The sequence below is a fragment of the Lactuca sativa genome, chromosome 4, assembly GCF_002870075.4.
Source record: "Lactuca sativa cultivar Salinas chromosome 4, Lsat_Salinas_v11, whole genome shotgun sequence".
NCBI classification, from domain to species: Eukaryota; Viridiplantae; Streptophyta; class Magnoliopsida; order Asterales; family Asteraceae; genus Lactuca; species Lactuca sativa.
This window is the reverse complement of record NC_056626.2, coordinates 85530896-85556100: the sequence shown is the minus strand read 5'-3', so window position 1 is coordinate 85556100 and position 25205 is coordinate 85530896. Positions and strand designations below refer to the sequence as shown.

Sequence of the window (25205 nt, the reverse complement as noted above, 5' to 3'; positions counted from 1 at the left end):
CCACGATAAAAATGGTAGATGATTTTCTACAGTATTGTATACAAGAACTTTATCAAATTTGGAGAAGTGTGATAAAGAATGGCTAGTGTATTCGAAAGAGCATGACGGGGTATTTTGTTTCTATTGTAAATTGTTTAGAAAAAGGATTTGGAAAGGTAAATTGGGTGATGACGGTTATTCAGATTGGCACGTTGTTACCACTAGAGTTAAAGAACATGATACAATTGATAAAGTTTAGTACAAGCAATTTAAGAAAGAAAGAGATTAATAGAAAAAAGTCCTTTTGAGAATCATTGTAGTAGTGAAGTTTCTTGCTAAACATAATTTAGAATTTTCTAGATCAATTGAAAAGTTGTATCATAAAGGTAACTATAATTTGTGTCAAGCTAGTTCTTCTCTTGAGACAAGATTTGAACAATTCAAAGAGTATGAAAAATTATTTGGTTTTTCATTTCCACATAATTGAGGGGAATTGAAGATAAAGATCTTAAATTGTCTTGTCATTGTCTTGAAAAAACACTCAAATTTGAAGAAAGATGGATATTGATTTCGAGGAACTTTATACGGAGTTGAAATTATTTGAGACAAAGAAGACCAATAAATTTAGCAACCCAATAGATATTTTGATGTTTTTGAAAGAACTTGATGATTACCAAAATGCAAGCATTACATATAGAATATTGTTGACTATTTCGATGACGGTGACATCAGCAGAAAGGAGTTTTTTGAACTTGAAGTTTTTGAAATATAACATACGTTCCAGAATGACTCAAGAAAGACTTAGCGGTTTGGCGATGATATCTATCGAGAATGAAATATTAGAGAGTATAGACTATGAAGAGTTAACCAACCAATTTGCTATCAAGAATGTTGTAACGCCTGCAGATTCGAGCTACTCAATTTAGAGACAATAAGCGTCAAAAATTGACTTTTTTATGGAAGATTATTTAGAATGAATAATCTTAAACAAGTTATAGTATGTGTCACAAAGGTTCCGTACATATAAAGAACGTTGAAATCCGAGTTATAACGAAGAAGTTATTACCTGTCAAAGTTTTGCGGCAAAACCGGCACGTCGCTGTGTGATGTATATTGTGAGTTTTCGGTAAATTACTTTTTAGCCTTAGCGATCTAAATGAAAGTCTTAGTATACGTTAAACCGAGAGCGTGCATAAAAATAACGTTCAAATCTTACTTCGTATGATGACTTCGTATGAGGAAGTTATGATTCTTCTAAGATTAGCATAGTAGTACACAGCCTAGAATTTGAATATTAGATCGATCAATTTTTAGCAGATACAACCTAAATGAGAAATGAAGATCTCATTAATAGGAGTTCAACAATAAAGAGACAGTTGAAAACGGATTATGTATGTAGAAGTTATGAATTTTACACGGTCGTTAAACAGTATAATCTTATCATACTGTTAAACGTAAAATCGGGTGAGAATTAGCCGATGGAGTCAAAAGGAGATTTGTATATCTTGTCAATACCTACGCGTGGATATAGAGAACGTCGAAAACGGAGCTAGTATGCGAAAGTTATGCAATTTAGTAGTCGGAAAAGTGATGTTGCGAAGGGGGTGATGCGGCACGATCTGAGCCCTTGCTTTCTCCCTACGCCTTGCCCCAATACGGTGACACTTGGCACTCAACTTAACAATTTGGGCCATTTTTCAGCCTATAAATAGAGGCGCAAATGACTCCATTCTTCACACCATTCAAACCCATTCTCTCCCAACACCCCCAAACCCTCAAAGCTTTTCCCTAGCACTTCCAAAGTGTTAGAGGCGAGTCCCGGAGCGCCAAAAGGCTCCGAGAAGAAGAGCTTTTGGCTCGGAATTTCTGCCCCGCAGAGCCCGATTCCTAGCCAAACCTCCCGATAAGTGAGTTATGCTTACCCTACTTTAAGTATAGCCTATGTTTAAGTTTAGTGTCGTTGTTATGAACTTATAAACAATATATGTATTATAAAATATAATATACAAAGTGTTATTATAATATCTTTTAACTACTCGCGGTACGAGGAATCTGGTTTGAAGGGCCGCATAGGGTTGTTGGATTTCAGAAGTGTTATAATGCCAAAATGGTCTGCCCTCCGGTGTTTCATGTATGGCCCCTGTCTATACATAGTGGTTGAAAAGTGTTGTTTAACACTTATAAAACAATTTCGCTCGTAAATAGTCACTATAAATATTAGAGTAAAATCTAGTGGTAATGATACTAGGTTTCGTCGAAGGAGAATAGAGCTGTTAGAAGCGAAGCGCTGCCTAAGTTTGGAACCATCACTTTAACAAGTGAGTGCATAGTCCCTTTAATGAACATGATTTTTAATACAAGTATTAAATTATATCTTTATGTGTGAAATATTTGATATTGCCTAAAGTACGTATTAAATAGCATACCTGATAATATATGATGATTTAGGATACATTGTAAACCTAAATTAATTAAGAGGAATATTGGGTAGTATCTCCCTATGAGTACAAGTGAGATATACACGGAGGGAATAACTTTAAAACTTTTCATTGATCCAGGAGTATGGATTAGACTTAGTCAGTTCTCCTTACTCCAAGAGTATGGATAGGACATAGTCATTTGTCATTAATCCGGGAGTATGGATTAATACATAATCAATTGTCCCTAGTCTGAGAATATGGAATGGGCAAAGTTATTGATCCCAGAGCATGGATTAGACATACTTGATCCGGGAGTATGGATTAAGTAAAGAGGTAAATTCTAGATTCGAGAGTATGGATCGTGTCATTGAGAGGATCGACGGGGTGGGGGTAAGAATTGTTTTTATATTGTGAAATTGTATATTTTGTGAGTTCTAATATATATATATATATATATATATATATATATATATATATATATATATATATATATGTGTGTGTGTGTGTGTGTGTGTATATATATATATATATATATATATATATATATATATGATATAACATTGTAGGATTGAAATCCCTATATACTCACCAGGTTTCCCAACCTGACTCACTCAGTTTACTTGCATCACAGGTGTCGATATGAAGCTACATTACACTAAGAGATTAAAGGAGATGTAAATAACTATTGTAAATGAATGTAAGGTCTGTTTATGCTTATGTTTCTGTATTGACGATGACATCCCAAAGTTTTTATATAAACAAAAATACATTTCTTCAGAAATGCTTTGATAATATATTTATCATGTTTTTCTGGAAACAAATTCTGCAATATTATTCTTTAAAATGAATACTCTTATTTTCAAATAAGCATAAATAAAAATTTTAAAATGACCATGAAATTGAGGATGTCCCAAATGCTAGGAGAGCTTCACGGGTCATCGTTTAGCTGTTGCGATATCTAATTACTAATTAAAATACTATGATTTGGCTTTGTTTATTTATATAAAGTTTATCCTCGTTTTAAAAAAAAATAGTTTATGTATTTTAATTTGTTACACATTAGGGCTAATGAATTTTTTTTTACTCATCCTAAGGATTTGAATCCTCAGGATCCGGCCATGTAAAGAGTCAACTTCCTTAGAAAGTAAAACATTACAATTCTCATAAGTGCGAGACGAAGTTTTTAAGGAAGATTTATGATCACCTTTACAGTCACAAATGTCAAGTTGTAGTTGTAGTTGTAGTTTAATTTGATGGTGTACCTGCAAGAAAAATAGCAATACATAATGTCAAAATATTAATTTGATGATAGCAATTCATGTTGCTCATAACGAAAACACAACTAACCCAGCTACTTGTTCCTCGACAAACCATGGTTTCCAATCATCTATGACAAGAAAATTTAGCGATTCAAGCCATTTCAATGTACTAAAATAGGGAACAACCATGTCATGATCTCCGCTGCTCAAAAACAAAAAATAATCAAGCAAAAATATATGGATAATGTTTTTTCTATACTACACATGCATTCATAAATTAAGAAGCACAAGCGGAAAAAAAGTTATACCTGTATACAAGAGCTCGACATTGTTTATATGAAAGGCGTCGATGATAGTCAATAACATTTTTAACATTATACGTGTAAGATATGGGTTCTGTATTAAGTGATACAAAACTCAAGCTTGCATTGCATAATACCCACTCAATTTCTTTAAAATCCTGACAGTCATGAAATTATTATATATTATCCGAAATACTCCAAATGTTATCATGAATACATGACATTGTGAACTACTAACCTCGTGAATGTGAAGAGCCTCTCGTACCTCTCTACTATTAGCCCATGGAGCAGCATATAAATAGTTATCATCCTGCAAACAAGGACATATATAAGACAAAAGTCATAAATAGTAAATTACACATATAAGAAAAAAATCATTTTATATATATATATATATATATATATATATATATATATATATATATATATATATATAATATATATATATATATATATATATATATATATATATATATATATATATATATATATATATATAGTTTCAACCTCAAGAGTGTACTTCTAAAAGAAAACAAATCAAACTAAAATTCAATTATAAATGTTAAATGACACAAAAGACATTAAGTTTACATGAAAATTTGATTTTGACACTGCGTTATTTTTCGTCTAAAATTAAATACCGCGTTTTCATTTTTTTACAATTTTGACAACTTGACCGGTCAACCTGGTTGTACATACATGATGAGATGTTAGTTTTGATGACGTGACATTATGACATAACATGCTGACGTGTTAAAATTGAAAAAAAAAATACACAAAAGACACTAAGCTCACTTTTTTCAATTTTGGCACTAACTTTTATTTATTTATTTTTATCAATTTTCACACTCTATTAATTTGTTCCAAATAAAATATCATTTTTTTTTTCATTTTTGTTTACTTTTGACCATTTTCTATTTGAAACTATATAAATAAATTTTTTTTAAATTTGAAACCGTATAAATACATTTTTCTTTCATTTAAAAACCATATTTTTTTTGTATAAATATAAATTTTTTTACATTCAAAACATAATGCTATGTATAAATATGTATAGGTTACATTATTACGCTATTTTTTTCATTAATAATACAACTTTAAAATGAGTTACGATGTGTGGAATGCACATGCAGATAAGCTAATATGGTCTCGGGAACAAGAAGGTTCGGGGTCGTTTTAAGTACTAAGGGACCATTCGTTGTATATATTCATGATTTTGTTTCTTGCATATATACTTTTTGATTTGTTGGAAAAAATATAACATCCTAATTATGCATGAAAAATAAGTTTATAATATAATTAATACATATTTCGTTTGTTATCTATAAAGCTATTATATTGAAGTGGAAGTCTTCCGTTCGTTACAAATAATTCAATTACGATACACCAGCTTTATAGATAACAAACTAAATATGTATTAATTATATTATAATCATATTTTTCATGTATTATTACGATGTTATAATTTTTCCAACAAATCAAGAAGTATATTTGCAAGAACCAAAAATCACGAATATATACAACGAATGTCTCTTGTTAATTGAAGCGAGCCTCGTACTATTGTTTTCCCAGTATCATATTAACTTATTTGACTGTGAATTTCACACTTTCAAACTCATTTTAAAGTTGTGTCTTTAATGAAAATTGTGGTTATAATAAAACTAATACATGTTTATACATTGCATTATGGTTTGAATGTAAAAAAACCTTATATTTAAACCAAAAATGTCGCTTTTAAGTGAAAAAGAATTATATGGTTTTAAATGTAAAAGAAAAATTATTTATACAGTTTTATATGGAGAATAGTCAATATCCAACAAGATTTAAAAATAATATTCGGTTTGAAAAAAAAAAAAAAAATAAAGTGCCAAAATAAAAAAAAAAAAAAAAAAAACTTTGTGTCAATTTGAAAAAAATAAAAACTTAGTGTCTTCGGCGTAATTTTTTAATTTTACATGTCAGCATGCCACGTCATCATGTCACCTCAGAGCAGACAACCAGATCGACCGATCAAGTGGTCAGAATACTAAAAGATTGAAAACACGGTATCTAATTTGAGACGAAAAATAACAAAATGTTCAAATTGAATTTTCGTACAAACTTAATGACATTTGTGGTATTTTCTCAATTATAAACGATCACGGAAAAAAATAACATTAATTTAAATTGTAAATGATTAGCTGTTTCATTTGTTAATCAGATATCATTTTGAACAATAACCTACATACATTTGACCTTTAAGTATAAAAGAGATGTCATTTTCAACAATAACTTGTATATATTTAACCTTTAAGTATAAAGTGAGTTATTCTTAAACTAAATGTGTTCTCTAAGGATAACAATGTAGGTATTTTCATTTTAAGTTGAAATGTTTTCAAAACTGTTTTCTCATTTTGACGCTAACAATCTAGTTTGAATGTCACAGGTTTTCTAAAACCTTCAAACTACTTGGGAGCAAATTAGAATTTTAATTTTAAAAGACAAAATTAAATAAATGGCCTATACAGTTTGGCAAAATATGCACTTATAACTTCAACAAAATAGACATACACACTCTTTGTGTTTTGTTAATATCGTAGATATGGTACTTCTACCATTAAATCTAACCACAAAACCTTTATTTTTAAAAAATGACAAATTTGTCATTGACCAAACATGGAAAATACTATAAACTAAAGAACCATTTATGCAAAGATGACCCCCGTTAAATCTCTCATATATATATATATATATATATATATATATATATATATATATATATATATATATATATATATATATATATATATATATATATATATATATATATATATTGGATCCATTAGGATCACTAACTGTTTTAGGATTGTTTTTTTAACCTTTATTTTAGATCTTATCTATTGTCCTTGAACAAACAGTAAAAATACTATAAACTAAAGAGCCATTTATGTAAATATGTCTCCGTTAGTCCGTTAAATCTTACACACACACACACACACACACACACACACATATATATATATATATATATATATATATATATATATATATATATATATATATATATATATATATATATATATATATATATATATATATATATATATATATATATCCTGTCTAATAAATGAATGTTTTTTTTTCCACTTGTCACACTCTCATTCAATTTGTCAATTCTTATTTTGTGGTTATTTTGAATTAAATTTTTTCCACATGTTATTTTATGAGTTTTTTTATTTTATTAAATTTCATATAATATTTTAATATAATAATTGCAATAAATGTAATAATAAATAAATATCAATTTCATTAATGAAGATACATTTTAATTTCAAAATTCTCAAAATTAAAGCTTCTTAGTTTCTTTTATTTATTTAAATTAGTATTTTGTTTAAATTTAAAAGATAAAAAAAAAAAAAACATTTCTATTATAATAATTCAATGTTTTTCTTCTTTTTTTATAAATGCAAAGTTGTTAAATTTTTGATCTTTATATTTTACTTTTTTTCAACATTAACTCATGTAATACATCGGTTTCACAACTAATATATATATATATATATATATATATATAATATATATATATATATATATATATATATATATATTGGATCCATTAGGATCACTAACTTTTTCAGGATCGTATGATCATTTTTTCAATCTTTATTTTAAAACTTACCTTATATCGAATATATATATATATATATATATATATATATATATATATATATATATATATATATATATATATTATTCATCATTTTAACCTCTTTCTATATTAACATTAGAAAAAAAAATCTATAACATGTGCATCACATGCACATTATTTGTAAAAAAAAAAAATTAAGTTTATTTTCTATTGAAAAAAATTACTAAAAATATGTAAATTTGATCATTTTTAACCTCTACACATACTTATATTCGATTTTTTTGCATATAACGGAAGATGTGCACATATGCACATATGTGCATATAAGTAGAAAAACGTTTGTTTTGAATTTTTTTTTTCAAAAAATCACTTTCTATAATAGTGTCATAACTTATTAAGATGTTTCTCATCTGTACATTAGCGTGCATATATGTAGATGTGCATATATGCATATTTTTATTTTGTGTATATGTGCATATGGTGCACATTTTACGTAATTTTTTTTTCCGAATATCAATATGTGAAGTGTTTAATAAATGATGAATTTACATATTTTTAGTTTTCTTCTTTTTTTTTATATAAGATAAAGTATATAACTAAGGTTGAAAAATCATGCACATTTTGAGTTTGTGCATATATGCATATTTTTTCAACTTTTTCAAAATGTCTTAATTGTCTAAGATGTTAATATGGAAGGTGATTCGTTGAATTTTTTTTTAAAAAAAAATGAGTTTTTTACGAAAAATGTGCTTATGTGCACATTTTTTCGTAGATTTTTTTTCAAGTACCAATATGGAAAGAGGTTGAAAAATAATGAATTCAAATATTTTTAAATATTTTTTTCGATATAAGATAAACTCTAAAATGATAGGTGAAAAAGTGATCCTAAAGATCCGAAAAAACTTTTGATTCTATTTGAAGTTTACTCTCTCTCTCTCTCTCTCTCTCTCTCTCTCTCTCTCTCTCTCTCTCTATATATATATATATATATATATATATATATATATATATATATATATATATATATATATATATATATATATATATATAAGTCGAAGTTATTGTGAGAACCTAAAAATTTGTGAGAACTTGAGAAATAAAACATTCATAGTTAGAACTATGTGTCCGCAGTCATATAGACTGCATACATACGAATGCTTGCATATGGATGAATCAACAATCATATGGAGTGCGGACGCAGATATGACTGTTGATTCATATACATACATGAATGCATATTTATGAGAGCATTTTAAAAAAAAAAAGATCATCAAATCTTTTTTTGGGTCTAGATATGACTTAGACGTTGCATTTTGTTAATATTGGTTGTATTGGTTTTGAAAAATAATGAGTGGAGAAGTTCTCAAATTCTCAGAATTCTTCAAAAAAACGAGCTTCAGCAAGAAAAGCCTTGCACCTGTGGACAAGTCTACCTTTTGTGTTGCTACCAAAATGAAACATTTTCCCCTCAAGGGAGTGGTTATTTTCAAGAGGAAATCGAGGTGTGTGTATATATATATATATATATATATATATATATATATATATATATATATATATATATATATATATATATATATATATATATATATATATATATATATATATATATATATATATATATATATGAGTGAGAGAGAGAATTACACGACACCATTGTTTCTTAACATGAGGTAATGATGTTAAGCCCCTTCTAAAGATATCATATTTTCTGGTATATGTGGTGTCACAAGAAGGCTCTAAAATATCACGTATATCAATTCTTTCAAGGCACTGTAGTTCAAAATTAAGAAAGCATTAAAACGTAATAAAGAGTATGATAGTGATATTAATAATTAGCTAATAACCGAAGTTGAATTCTGGTTGATGTACCTTATTTACCACTTGAAGATCATGAATGCATAGGGTGTTGTTGGGATCTACGATCAAATAGTTTCCATGGCAATTTTCTTTAGCTGACTACAAAAGTATGCAACTTAATTTCAAGTTCATTTGGTGCAATCAACTTGGTTATTGTATATGTAGAAAACTGAATAATCCTTATTTTTACCTTGTATATTGCATCTGATATGAGTGCCAAACGATGGGCAGATTCAATTTTTGAATTAAATTCAGAATACATGTCGGTTGCCGGATTACCAATTATATACCCCTAAATTGAACAGCATCCGTCAAATTCTTTAATACATTAAAAGCTTATGAAAATAATTTTTCAATTAATATCATAAAAGATCAAGTTCAGTACAATCAAGCTCATGCATCATAAAGATTTTATTATATTAAAAAGGTTTATAAAAACAAGTTATGTACTCTTGAATATGAAATTTGACTTATCCAAATGATTTATTATTTTATACTTTGATGTTGATATTTGGCTCTTCTCCAACTTCATTACCTATAAAAGAAAGAAACACATATCATTGAATAATCTTTATAATATTCAATAGAAGCTTAATATATTGCTCTAATTATAAAACATTTTGATGAATCAAACTTGGTTTTCTTGAAGATATCTTTGTAGCAAGAACTAAAAGTAATTAAGAATACCATTATATATTCTCAGGGCCATCATTGGCACTACTATGCCACTGTATGAATCGCCAGCAACATAAAATGGGTTGGTGAGAAATTTTGGATGATCCATAAGCCACTGTGTAATAAGAAAGCATTGATCTTAGTTTGTAGGACAGTTTATGGAAAATCACTATGTTCTTAGACTTTACCAAAAAAGCCGTTAAACTAATTTTCTTTTGATTTTTCAACAATGGTTTCGTTTTAAAATTGTTTAATATATATATATATATATATATATATATATATATATATATATATATATATATATATATATATGTGTGTGTTTTTCATTTACATCATTCGTTTATATGTCGCTTCTTTATTTATTGCCAAAATAATTAGATTTTTTTGTATTACAAATGTAGAAAAAAAAACCAAAGTAAACATATATATATATATATATATATATATATATATATATATATATATATATATATATATATATATATATATATATATATATATATCGTTATAAGAAGAAAAAAAATATATTAAATAATTTTATTAGAAGACTAATATTGTTTTAATTTGTTTATTTGAAAAAAAGGTAAAAAAAATCATTATATAATGTAAACGAACAAAACGTCAAAATAAACAACATTATTAAGTATATTCAAGTAAAACGTCAAAAATATTAAAAGATTTTTAAACCACAAAAACAAAAATAAATAAATAAATAAATAATAACAACATGATTTTAAATAATTTATATAATTGATTTTTAAAAAAAAAAGTAATTTTATAAAAATCTAGATTAATTCTATTAAAATAAAGATAAAAAACAATAATATATATATATATATATATATATATATATATATATATATATATATATATAATAAATTGTTATAAGAAAAAAGAAAAAAGAAAGAAAGGGTAATTTGGTCATTCTATATGGACCAAGGACCTAGAGTGTCAGTTTACAAACCAAATGGATGTAATCTATCAAATTTTAAACTTAAATACCAAAACTGAGGAATCGACCAAACCACATGGATCATTTCTGTAATTTACTCTATATATAACCTCCAAATAATTAACATTGCCGGAAAATGCAGGCGGGTTTTTTCTTTCTTTTTGTTTTTTACTTTTACCCGTTTAGCCTCCAAACGATTACCATTTCCGAAAAATGTCAAAATCTCGCACATAATTACAAAAATGCTATATATCATCTTGCAAGATATTTGCGATAAATAAAATCAAATCTCTATATTTTATTATTTTCAATCCTACGGCAAAGATTTTTGCTCACAGTTCTCACTTATTTTTAAGTTCTTACTTTATTCAACTTATATATATATATATATATATATATATATATATATATATATATATATATATATATATATATATATATAGTGAGAGAGAGAGAGAGAGAGAGATGAACGTTTAATTGAGAAAAAAAATTAAAAATGAGGGAATCATTCTCAACCACATATTTATTTTTCCGGAAAACACTTAGGCGTACCGGCGGAAATGGGTAACGGATACACATGTGTTTTCCAAACTAGCATATTTCCTTAATCTATACTAATCATTACCTTAATATATACACAAAAACATACTTTTTTTGTTTTTTTATTTTTAGAAAGCTATTTTTATCGAAAAATTATTTTAAATATATCAAAATTCATAAATTTTTATTCTCTGTAAATAGACATTCATACTGATATAGTTTAAGATAAAATAAAAAATTATTTTTTTAGAGTTTTAGCTCTCGTTATTCATAAGTGAATAAAAACGCATCAGATTTTATTAAAGTACATTCGTTATTCACTTATGAATAAAACGTATAGTAAACTTTTTTTATAGTTTAAGTATCATTAATATATGAATATAACACATAATAAAGTTTTTTATCTAAAATATATTTTTTACATCATCTTTCGTCATATATTATATTTATATATAAATAAAACGTGTATTAGTTGTCGTCATATGTTATATTCATATATGAATAAAATATTTATCAGAGTTAATTTGTTATTCACATATGAATAAGTAGTATGTTAATAAATGACGAAGTGTTTCGAAAATTTGAACTACTTATTCATATATAAACAACAAATGAACCGTAACAAAATTATGATAATTGTGTTCTTCCTATATAAATATAACTTGTGAGGAAATCTAATACATGTTTTATTCATATATGAATATAACATGCAACGAGAGCTGATGTAAATTGTAAAAAGTTTATTATATGACTTTTTAGACGACCCTAAAGAAAGAAGTACAGGAGCTGAAGTCGATTCGCCAACAGAGAAGGGGGGTCGGACATGAATACGATTTGCGGACATGAAACATAATAAAGGCAGATGCCAAGATTCTCTCAATTGTCGATCCTAACAGGGAGCTACATTTTTTTTTATTTAGCGTAAGTAGAATTAACATAAGTAGTTTAAGTAGTAGCGCGTTACCACCCTGAAAAAAAATGAAAAACACGTCTTTCTGGGTGGGGGTATTAAATCCTTAACTTCCCTAATTTTAATTTAGTGAGAAAGCGCATATATAAATGATATTTAAACTATAAAAAAAATTAATCGTATTTTTTATTCATAAGTGAATAACAAATGTACTGTAGTAAAGATATGATTCATTTTTATTCACTTATTAATAACGATAACAAAAACTATAAAAAAAATTATATTTTATCTTAAAACTATATCAATATGGATGTCTATTTATAGAGAATAAAAAATTTATGAAATTTGCTATATTTAAAACTATTTTTCGATAAAAATAGCTCTTTAAAAATTTTTAAAAAAATTATGTTTTTGTATATATTAAGATAATGGTTAGCATAGTTTTAGAAAATATGTTTTGTTGGAAAATACATGTGTATTCCTTTCTTATTTCTACCGGTACGATAGAGACTTTTATGGCATAAATTAATAAGTGACTGAGAATGATTCCTCCATGTCAACTTTTTTTATTCTCAATTGAACTTTTATATATATATATATATATATATATATATATATATATATATATATATATATATATATATATATATATATATATATATATATATATATATATATATATATATATATATATATACTATTTATGATAATTTATTCTTAACTATGGGATGAAAGCTTTATATAAATGATAAATGGTATCAAACAACTGCAAATTAAACAGTAAAATCCGCATACATGAATATGTCTTATGTTGCTTGGTCTTACAGTATGGTTGGTTTGTTTAATTTGTAAAAGGAGAAGGTGCCTCTTTCTTTATCTATTGTAATTTCGCAAGCTTTAAAGCAATTAGGTTGCTATCAACAAAAGGTCTAAGTTTTGAAACTTAGTTGTTTTTAAGAACAGATTTACAACCGTTTTTTCAGGAAAAAAATCGTTTTAATATCGGTTTACTTTTTGAAAAAAAATGGTTTATTATTAGTTTTATTGGTCTAGCTCCACTTGTTTTTACCGCTGGTTAATTTATATTTATTTTTTGAAGTAACCAAAACAAAGATATAATTGATTCACGATCGATTCGATACGATTTTCAAAACACTTCTAAAATTAATTGGCTATTTATTACTTGGATTCTTGTTAACTATAAATGACCACTAAGGGGTGTTTGGCTTAACTTTTGAAAGCCAAAAGTCCTTTTTGAAAAAGAAAAAAAAACAAAAGATGTTTGGCAAACTTACTTTTAGAAGTTACTTTTGAAGTTTTTACATAAGGAAAAAAAACTTTTTGGAAAAGTCAGGAAGTCCTGACTTTTTGTAATTTTTCCAAAAAGGACTTTTGGGGTTTGAAAAGCTAAGCCAAACACCCCCTAAGTATCTAAACAACACTAGATGTAAAGCGGTGAACATAATCTTGGTAAGGTTTATAGTTATCCAAGGTTTGTAGTGATTGCATTCAAGACAAACCTTGCATACACAAAGGATTTGATACCCTTGTATGATACTTGTTTGATGGTGCACATGTAACCAATTTGAAACTTAATCGAGAATTAAAAGTGCATAGTATTCTTAGTGTTGTCTATTCATGATTATTAACTTTAGATCTGGCATAGAAAGTGTATTGTGTATAATAACCTCTTATGCATGAGGCTTAACTATAAGCGTCATGAGATTACTATCCTATAGAGCAATTTAAGTAATTTTGTAAGACTAGGGCTAGGAAAACACATTTTATTTGGGGCAGGTAGATGAAACGTTTATCTTGGGGGCACACTGATTCCTGAAAAGCCTTGGTGATTCTCCTGTTTTTGAAATATCCAGATAGAAAGCCATAATCTTTCCACACTCCTCTTAAAGAGTCTCATATCCATGTTGCCTCAACTTTAATTTAACCTCAAGTTTGTTAACTTGGAGCTTGGAAATAAAAGCATATGCATTGATTATTTGGAATTATTAAATTACTTGAAAGTTGATGATATAGGATTTGAAATGCTTTATCCTAACAATCGAAACTACTCACTTTGACATGCATTGAAACTATTTTTGGGTTTGTTTTGGAATTGAATTGCTAACCTTATCCAATGCCTTTAAGAATTGACCACGGGTATAGGCTTTCCAAGCCTAACACTTTTATTTTTACATGTATTCAATAGGCAATTCGTGGAGATAGAAAGCAGAGAAGATTGGACATTTTTATAAGCGTTTTAGATATGCAATGTTTTCAATTACTCTTTTTCTTCCTTATTGATCGATACTTCCTTGTAACTTAAGAAATCACGTGTGAACTTGAAATTTGGCTTAAATTCCCGTATTAATGAGCTTTTTAACATTTCTGACTTTAAAAAGTGAATTATCTTAAACTACTTTCAAGTAGCCCATATAATAGATGCTTCATTAACGAATTTTATTTTCAAGGACAAAAAGGGGATTATGTATATGCATTCAAAAATATACATGGATTGTATTTATTGGTGTTATGATAACTGAAAAAAATTAGAAAAATAAATAATTTATCAAGAAGTTAAATTACCTTTCTCATAAAATGGTAAGCATGCATTGTTGCTAATGTATCGTTTGTTATGTAAGATATTTGAGTTTTCGCATATGAGAATCCCGTCCCAGCAGGTTGATCTACAAATATTATATTTGCTTCCTGAAATATAAAGATGATTCATTATACCAAAAACATATGCTCGTTGTCTTGTTAATACCAAACCTTTTGTATAATATGAAATGTGACATTGTGTATTTATATAAAACACTATAGACAACATTAAAATTGTCTCCCAAAAAGCAAGACAAATATATATATATATATATATATATATATATATATATATATATATATATATATATATATATATATATATATATATATATATATATATATATATCTTTACTATCTTATAAAACAAATCCCACTATTTCTAAAAATAGATTGAATAAAATAATAATATTTTTTTAAAACGTCCAAATCATTAAGCTAATTGTACAACTAATCACTAATAAGATGATATTAAAATTTAAACAAACTCCTATAAATCTTCTCTTCCAAGGTTTTGACCAGATCTTTTTTCATCCAAATAAATACTCAACACCCTATAATTTAGTCATTTCATGAATTTTCTTTATTTTTAATATAACATGTTCCTAAAACAAACTAATGATTGAATTGAAAATAATCATTCTTCGTCGAAAAGAAATTAATTGTCGAAACAAACTATTTGTCGTCCGCCGCTTTGCGCGGGTAAACGGCTAGTATATATATATATATATATATATATATATATATATATATATATATATATATATATATATATATGTTTCTAGTATATATCAACTTGAATTTCACTAATATACAAGCTTGTCACTATCACATTGGTATGAAATCTTTGTCATATAATAAATTGCTTCATTGATAAATAGTGAGGTTAAACCTCATATAAATATGGATACATAAAAGATCTAATCTAAACCCTAAAGGGTTTGGGCCTAAACCCTAATCACTAACATCCCCCGCAGTTTGATCGGGATGGGAAGATTAAACTGGAAAACAAAAACATAAAACTTAACATAAATGAAGACAGCGATAGTAGCGGTGGCAGAGCTCTAACGATGGTAGCTAACAACAATTGCTCATTGGAGAAGGAAAAAGAAGAAGCGGCGGCCAGCGACGGTTCTTTGTATAAGAAGAGAGGAGCGGTAGCGGCGACGATCATTGATTCGTCGGCAGAGAAGTCCATAGAAAAGCAGCGAGAAAGAAAGAGGGCTCGAGCTGCGGCGGACGAAGCCTATTCCGACTGACTCGGAAAATAGATCTGAAGAAGAGGCAAGTTGAGAAGAAGCCAGAAAGCTTAGAGGCAGGAGCCATCTGACGAGGAGACATAAGCAAACGAGGCAGTAGAAGAAGTCGAGGTAAGAGCTCTAGTTTGATGCCAACAACTGTTTTATTATTTAGGCAGAGAAGAGAAGAAATAGAAAAATAAAGAACATAATGAAGGCACGTTTGACGACTATTAGAGAAGGTCGTCGGAGGTAGAGGGCGGCAGCTACGGGTTGTGGTCAGAAGTAAGGTTTTAACCTCGAGCTTTGATACCACGTCATATAATAAAATGCTACATTGATAAATAGTGAGGTTAAACCTCATATAAATAGGGATACATAGAAGATCTAATCTAAACCCTAAAGGGCTTGGGCCTAAACCTTAATCACTAACAATCTTTGTGTCCACAAATAATGATTTTCGACTTATTTTTTTTGGAATAATGAATGTTTTTGTAGTGAGGTAGTGATGTAAATTTTATTTAATAATTATATATAAAACAAGGTAATAATTACGCACCTTCGTCCAACTATACGGGTTTATCGTAAGCATTGGTTTCTCCAAAGTTGAATTTTCATAGTTGATAGTAAATGGACCTATTTACAGAACCATCATCATGTTAAATAAAAATACATTCTATAAAGTAGTGATATTGTTGAGCTATAAAAAATATATCATGGTAAATTGTAACAAACAACTAAATACAATTGTTTTCTACATTATATTAGAAAAATATTAATAAACTATGTGCTTTTGAATGAGAAAGGTAAGACAAAGTCTTTTCTAGAAGCCTTAAAATTGAAGATTTCATATACTAGAAGCAAGATGTGTAGGGTAAGATGCGTTTACTTGAAAAGAACAAAATGTGCTCCTTAGTCAAGTCACTTGCAAGGAATAAAGTATTAAAAAATAAGTAGATTTCCAAAATAAAAAAAGAGCAAAATAAAAACATATGTCCAAGGAACATTTTCATAGTCAAGGGTTTCAAATATAAAAAAGGAGTTACAAAATCAAATATATGATAGTAAATATTATTAGAATCAAGTTAGTCTTAGGTATTATGGTATCTAAGGACTTTCACCTAGAACAATTAGATATAAATACAACTTACTTGCATAGTGATCTCGAAGAAAAACTTATATGGCAAAACCTAAAGGATTCTAGATAGTTGGACAAGAAAATTATGTTGTGAAAATTGAGGAAACGTGTGTATAGATTAAAGTAATAATTGAGGGAATGATACTTGAAGTTTGAAAATTTTATGCAAGGAAATGGATATACAATATGTGAAATGGATCACTGAAGCTACATAAAGAAGTTCAATTCCTATTGTATTATATTGATAATATTTTAATAAATGGATAAACATAAATAAGATCATTGGATTGGAGAAGTGCTTATACCAAATGTTTATAATGAAAGATTTAGGGTTGGGGACACATGTTTAATATGAGCATAATCAGAGACCGATGAAAAGGTACTTTATAACTTTTTTAAGAGCTTTAGGAAGTGTTAGAGAAGTTCTATCTGAATAATGTAAATTATAGAAGTACACCTTTGAGAAGTCACATAAAACTTACAAATAATTAATTATAATAGGTAGATAAAGAAAATAAGGAGATTGATAAAGTCGTCTATGCATTAACAGTGGGTAGATTGATGCATGATATGGTATTGTAATGGGATGTTAGGAAGTTCATGTAAAATGAGGGAAAAGAGAACTATCAATTGGTTGGTATGATACTTTAAATAAACCTCTATAGTTTTTAATTGTTTCAGACATTGTCTTGGAAGGATTTAAAGATGGTTATTTGGGTGGTTGTTCGTTTTCGGGTAAGAGCATTACTTATATGTACTTATAGTTGGGGTAACACCAATCAATTGTATATTTAGATTTCATAATAGTGTTGCTCTTTCAACCATTAAAGAAGAATACACGTTCATTGAAATTTAAAGAAAAGAGCTCATTTTGGTAGAAGAAGTTTCTATCATAGTTAGGCATGAAATAAGAAGAGTATGTTCTTTAGTGTCAAAACAAGTATGCAGTTAATCTTGGGAAGAATCTGATGTTTCATTGTATGAACAAATACATTAAAATAGTATATCACTTCAATAAAAGTATTGATCAATGATCGAATATTTTTATTATGGAAAATCTTTGGTACAAATAATCCAATAATATGTTTTTTAAGGTGGTGATGGTGGAAAAGTTCTAGCTTTTCATAGCTTCAACTCTCATTTCATATGATTGATAGAAGGTTTCAGACTAGGGATAGAATGTTATTCTGTTTTAGGTTATGAGAATTACATGATACATAATGAATTAGGTTTCATTATTATCCTACAAGTGGAAGATTGTTGAGCTATGTAGATTCAAGGTTGCTCGAGGAACGCAACTTCAACTATGACAACCAAGAATTGGTGTCATGAATTCATTTTTAAACCTGTTTTATTTCTATACATATAGATCTCACGTAAGCTGTAAACCATGTTGCATAATAAAGGTATACTTCTATAGCTCGGTTGAGACATAGTACGGTTTATGAAATCAAGTGACCCATATGTAGTTCCAGTGTTTTTCCCTTGCATTTTAAAAGTGGGTGTTTGTTGCATGTTCTATGTTTTTAGATTGATGTTTGTTTTAATTTCGTATGGTTTTGTAAGGTTTTACTTTAGATCATTTTTTCAAAACTAGAGCATCTAAATATTTTTGTTTTGGTCTTGAAATTCATCTATGTAGATTTGTGATTCAGGATTGGAAAAGTTTTGAAGAAAGCTAATTCTAGATGTCTAATCTTTGGTTTTTTACTTAATTAATTTGTTGGAGTTGATTTAAAATAAAATAATTATTTTTTTAAGTTAAGTTATCCTATGGGTCTCTTGTTAGTTTAGGAATCTTAATCAAAACTTTTGTTGATATACCTATTTTCTGTCTTCTTGGCCATCAATAAAAATAATGTTTTTTTTTTTAATTTCTGTAACCAAGTTATGTTTTAGAGTTGGTGAATACGTTTTCCAGTTATTATTGATTGTGTTAGATAGTGTTACATGTTTCTTTATATCGTTGTATTGTATAGGGGATCATATGTAACTTTCTACACTATATATATTGATTTTAGATGCAACCCTAATTAAGGGGTTTTCCACAATAGTCAACATGGTATCAAGCCATCAACTGTGCGGATAAACCTAACAACCGGACGGATTAACATTTTTTTCGTCTGATACTTTCTCCTGTGTATCACATACACCTGATTCGTTTCTGGTGTCGTCGAATCTTCCCTGATTGTTATCATCTACTTTTGACCTGCTTACTGTTGCTATCTTCCCTGATCGCTTCTTCTGTTGCTGCATTTTTTCACAACCAAGACTTTCACATCAAGTCTCGTTTTTTGTGTTGCCTTCTGCAATCTATTGCTTATTGTTGGTCCTCTGCTTCTTTTTCACATCTGGAAGACTCTACGGATCTTAGAGTTCCTTCTACCTACACCAGTTGAGCCTTTTCAATTGCTTCAATCCATTTCGAATTTTTGATGTTTGCTATTTCACTGTTGTTTATGTGTTGTTGTCGCTGCTTCCAGTTGCTGCTTGTTGTTCACAGGAGGCTCTAAGGAGCATTGGCTTGCTTCAACCTATGGTTTGCATCTTGTCTTTTATTTCTTATCTATATTAAGCTTTATTTTGGTTTTTTCACTGATTCACAATGACCACACCGGTTAGATCTTTTGTTGCCATCAGTTCTAATACCACTGCTAGCCAATTGGTCTTTCCCTTGAATAATGTTTATTCGCAATTCAGTTTCAAATTAACTCTAGATGGCTCAAAATATAAATTATGGCGCATAATGTTTTTGTATACTTGTAATGATGAAAAGCTTTATGGTCATATAATAGGAAAATTCAAACCTCAAGGAGATAAAGATAAGGATTAGGAAGCTATTGATTCTAGAATCAAATCATGGGTCTACCCCACATGCGGTGAAAACCTCTTGCAAATTGTTTCAAGTGATAACTGCACTTCTAAAGACCTATGGGACAAGCTTAGTGAGTTTTTTCTCAACAACAAGATGTCAAGGATGCTTCAACTTCAGGAACAATTCCGAAACAAAAAGAAAGGGCCCTCCTCCATTACTAAATTTTTTCATTCCTTGAAGAACCTGGTCAAACCATTAGCTGACTGTGATTTAAACATCGATAAGATTGAGCTGGTCATGTAGATCTTACACCAACTGCCTCCCTCTTACCACAAGATTAACGATGTCATCACTAATACAAAGCCATTTTTGTCAATTCTTGAAGCCAAAAACATGCTTCGTATTCATGAGTCTCGTGAAGAAGCAACCGAATCTATTGAGATATGCCACTTACTTCCTCGGCTGCCCTATACTCCTCCTCGAACCATGAAAAAACTCAAAATAAGTTTAATAAAGTCAAAAATGATGGATGGGGTACTTCCAAAAGGGGGGTAGCACTAATGTCTTCTACAATGATTTTTTTTGTTTCGGGTTTCAAAGCTCATTTGGTCAATTTCAAGATTAATTTATGTGGTGCTCAAAATGGATTCAGAGCTCAGGTGTACTGCTGTGGTCACTACCCATCAGCAGCCCCTGATGGCTCTCGGAATCAATCTGCAACCCATCAATGCTACGTACTCGATGCTTCAACAGCCACCTGACCTACTGCCTACCTTCAGTCATCTCCAACAATAGTTTTTTCCTTCTCAGAAAACATTGCATGCTTATGTTACTATTCAATTTAAAATTGACAATCAACTCTTTTAATGTGAGAATGGTCATGAATTCAACAACAAGCCACTCTTAGATTTATTTTAATGATCATGGCATAAAACATAAAGGTTAATTAGATTAATTTAATTCTTTTATTTGTATCTAAATTGATGTAGGAACCAAACACATGATATGTAAAACATAAAGGTTAATTAATAAAAAATATATGATTATAGAATCTGGTAGGATTTGGTATGAAAATGAGAGGTGTAAGCTACAATTGATTTGGGAAGATAGGTGCATTTCAATTGATCAAGACGATGTTATGAAACCACCTGTAAGTAATGTAATTAATCCTGAGGAAGATGTGGTTAAAGGAAGTTAGAATTAAACTTGACACTTAATGGGAAATTTATAAATTATTAAAAACAACTTGAAATCAAAATTTTTAGGAAGAAGAATGTATTCAAAATCATTAATAAACTTTAAAAAATGACCTGCAATCGGAATTTTTAGGAAGAACGTATTCGAAATCATGAGAAAGAAAGAGATGAGACCCAACGTGTAAAAAAAGATGTGGGGTGGTGGTTATGATATATTTAATTTAGTTGTTTTTTTCTAAATAATAATAAATAGGTGGAAGTTATATATATATATATATATATATATATATATATATATATATATATATATATATATATATATATATATATATGTGTGTGTGTGTGTGTGTGTGTGCGCGCGTGCGCGCGCGCGTGCGTGCTTTTTTTGTTTAGTCAGGTCATTTTTGTGTCGTTCTTATACAATTGAAGAGATATAGACATACTTAACCGAGAGAGATGGTTATGTGATTTTATTGATTGTATGATGTTTTATCAACTTGCTCTCATATAATTAGATTTATATTTTGCTAGCTAATATTGTATATTAATGATAAAGATAATGTTGTTCACAATCTTTAATTGAACTAGTTAAGATCTTGATTAACTTTTATCATCAAAATTTATATATCATTTATGTTGACCTTGGAACGATATGTAGATGGTACACATAACAATAGATGAATGGGTTCAACTTTGTTAACTGATTTAAAAACGAAAAAAAAAAAATTCAATTCCTTACCTATTTCATAGAGGATGGCTGAAAGACCAGAACAACCAGGCCCACCGGTGAGCCAAAGGATGAGAGGATCATTTTTTGGATCCCTTTCAGACTCGAAGAAGTAGTAAAATAGTTGTATATCATCGGAATCTCCAACGCCAATGTAACTTAAAGCACATTGTTTTAAAAGTTAGTATATCTACTCTATTAAATAAGTAAATATTATAATAAACATTATTGTTGGTAAGGATCTAATAGGAAAATGAACCGATACAATTCTATTACCCAGTTTCGAGTGTGAAAGGAAGTTCACCAATGAGACCTGGCAATTCCTTAACAAGGAAGCGTGAATCACTAACATCTGAGGAACCTACCATAAGAAACACACCATACAGTAGGAGGCCGCTGAACTTTTTAAAGATGTTCCATTGTACTGAATGAGATTTACATTGTGGTTCTATCATTGTGGTTCTGAAAAAAAAAAAAAAATATATATATATATATATATATATATATATATATATATATATATATATATATATATATATATATATATATATATATACATAGGGTTAGGTTCATGTGAGACGGCCTAATTTTGTGAGATCGCGAGACGTATTTTTTATTTTTTATTTTTATTTTTTTTAGTTAATTCAAGTTCCGAAAATAATATTTAAAAAAAGAATATTTGGATTTTTCCATTTATTTTGCATTTTAAAATTATTTTTTAGAATATGTACAGTGTAATATTCTATTAGAATATTCACGTATTTTTCAAAAAAAATGGAATTTTTTTTTATTTTTTTTAATTAATTCAAGTTCCGAAAATAATATTTAAAAAAAAGAATTTTTATATTTTTCCATTTATTTTGCATTTTAAAATTATTTTTTAGAATATGTCAGTGTAATATTCTATTAGAATATTTCATGTATTTTTCAAAAAAACGGGATTTTTTTTTAAATTTTTTTTAGTTAATTTAAGTTCCGAAAATAATATTTAAAAAAAGAATTTTTGGAATTTTCTATTTATTTTGCATTTTAAAATTATTTTTAGATTTGGTCTCATAGTCTCATAAAATTAAAATGGTCTCAAATGAACCTGAACCTATATATATATATATATATATATATATATATATATATATATATATATATATATATATATATATATATATATATATATATATATATATATATATATATATATATATATATATATATATATATATATATATATATATATATATATATATATATATATATATATATATATATATATATATATATATGAAAGTTAGGGAGATGCTACAGGATGCAAAGGGATTCCATGGACACCTCTTGAATTGAATTTTTTTTTTATAAAAATACTCTTAAAATTTTTAGATAAACAAACTTACATCATTATAATTTTTAAATTAAACCAAATAAATATAAAGTTATTAGATAGACATTATTGTAACTTCTGAAGTAACAGAATTAATATTGCGATGTATTATGAGATGGTTAAGAAACAATAAAAACTTATTTACTATAATATATCTTGAGTTCTTAGTTTGTTAAATTAACAAATTACTAAAAAAAAGTTAATAGGGAATGTGAGGAAATAAGCAAAAGAGAAGTTAAAAAATAGGAAAAATCCCTAAAAGTAATAACACGACCCAAACAGATAACCAAATTTTATGTACCTTATTGTAGTTGTCACCTTTATTAAGCCGGACGCCGATGAATTTAAATATTTAGCTCGTCCTCAAAAGTTAGAGTCCTATCAACAAGGAAAGGAGTTATCATTTATAGTACTTGCATATTGTAGATAATTACAATAAAAAAAATTGAAATAAGTTGCTTTTCACACGAAGAAAATATTTTGTAAGAAAAACGTTTATTGTGTATTGAAATAAGTTTGTTTTTATACAAAGAGAATATTTTGTAAGAAAAAACGTTTTATTGTGTTCTTGAAATAAGTTGTTAAACTTTACTGTTAGAAATAATGGAAGGAAAATGTGTTCTTGAAGTTTTTGTCCCCATTAAATGATTTTTTGGATAAATTACATTAATCGTCCCTTGTGTATGGGCCAAAACGCATGTTTACTCCCTGTTTCCAAAAATTAACTCGGACCGTCCATAAGTTTGTTTTTTCATGCACGTTTAGTCCCTATTAACATTAACCGGTAGTTATTGATGTGTAATTACCCCCACGTGCCTTGCACGCATGGGTATTTTTTGTCTTTTTAAGTATTTTCCTCTTTTCACTTCAAAGTTGGTAAGTTGAAAATAAGGTGGTCCCTAAGTCACCTACACCCCCTTTGATATCTGATATCATACATCAACTCCCATCACTGTAACTTCAAGTTTAAGGAATCAATGATCATGTATCTATTTTGCAGCACATCAGACATGTTTTTTCCTTTAAATGTACCTGCAAGTTGAGATACTATCGGAAGGAAATGTGATCCTATGCATAAAAGTTGTTCCTCATTCACCTTAAATGTTGCATTCGACGGGAACAGAAAAAGGAACAACCTTTTGGTGGGTATCCAGTGAGAATTGTGAGGTTACATTTGCTATGGAGGTTTTATGGAGAGAGAGAGAGAGAGAGAGAGAGAGAGAGAGAGAAGACGAGCAAAGTTGATTCGACAACTCCACCACCACACTCCCACCTTTCCTCCCTCTGGTAATTAAATGCCAAACTCATTTCAAAAACCAAAGCAAAAAGACTTAACTGTTTTCAAAAACAAAGAAAAAAACGTTACAGATTTCAAACCGAAACTAAAGGTTCTAAAATCCATTTATAAGGGTATGTGAAGAGGATAAAGACGATACGTGAAGAGGATAAATACACTGACGGAAATGAAATCAATTTTTCATAGCTTTGCAATATTATATGGAAAGGATGAGGAGAACAGAATCTAAAATCGATTTCAAGGACTGTGGGTTTGGTGGTGTTGACTGGAGGATCTAAAATCGACCAACAATG

General features: G+C 28.3%; 1 protein-coding gene across 4 annotated transcripts in view; it reads right to left on the bottom strand.

Moving 5' to 3' along the window:
* Nucleotides 1–24002, bottom strand: part of LOC111895316 (serine carboxypeptidase-like 13) — a 40215-nt gene extending 16213 nt beyond the window's left edge. Inside the window, exons 1-14 of one of the 4 annotated variants that reach the window (XM_023891403.3) lie at nt 23917–24002; nt 22517–22702; nt 22253–22398; nt 16924–17000; nt 15112–15234; nt 10136–10238; nt 9946–9983; nt 9639–9740; nt 9461–9547; nt 9236–9361; nt 4199–4270; nt 3967–4118; nt 3747–3860; nt 3604–3661 (exon numbers count right to left, since the gene is read on the bottom strand). In XM_023891403.3, the coding sequence (XP_023747171.2) occupies nt 3604–3661; nt 3747–3860; nt 3967–4118; nt 4199–4270; nt 9236–9361; nt 9461–9547; nt 9639–9740; nt 9946–9983; nt 10136–10238; nt 15112–15234; nt 16924–17000; nt 22253–22398; nt 22517–22695 (1377 nt within the window). In that variant the 5' untranslated portion in view covers nt 22696–22702; nt 23917–24002. The remainder of the gene's footprint in view (nt 1–3603; nt 3662–3746; nt 3861–3966; nt 4119–4198; nt 4271–9235; nt 9362–9460; nt 9548–9638; nt 9741–9945; nt 9984–10135; nt 10239–15111; nt 15235–16923; nt 17001–22252; nt 22399–22516; nt 22703–23916) is intronic. The other 3 variants (XM_042901080.2, XM_023891404.3, XM_023891405.3) reach the window with 3 other exon arrangements.
* Between the last annotated feature and the right edge of the window lie 1203 nt (nt 24003–25205).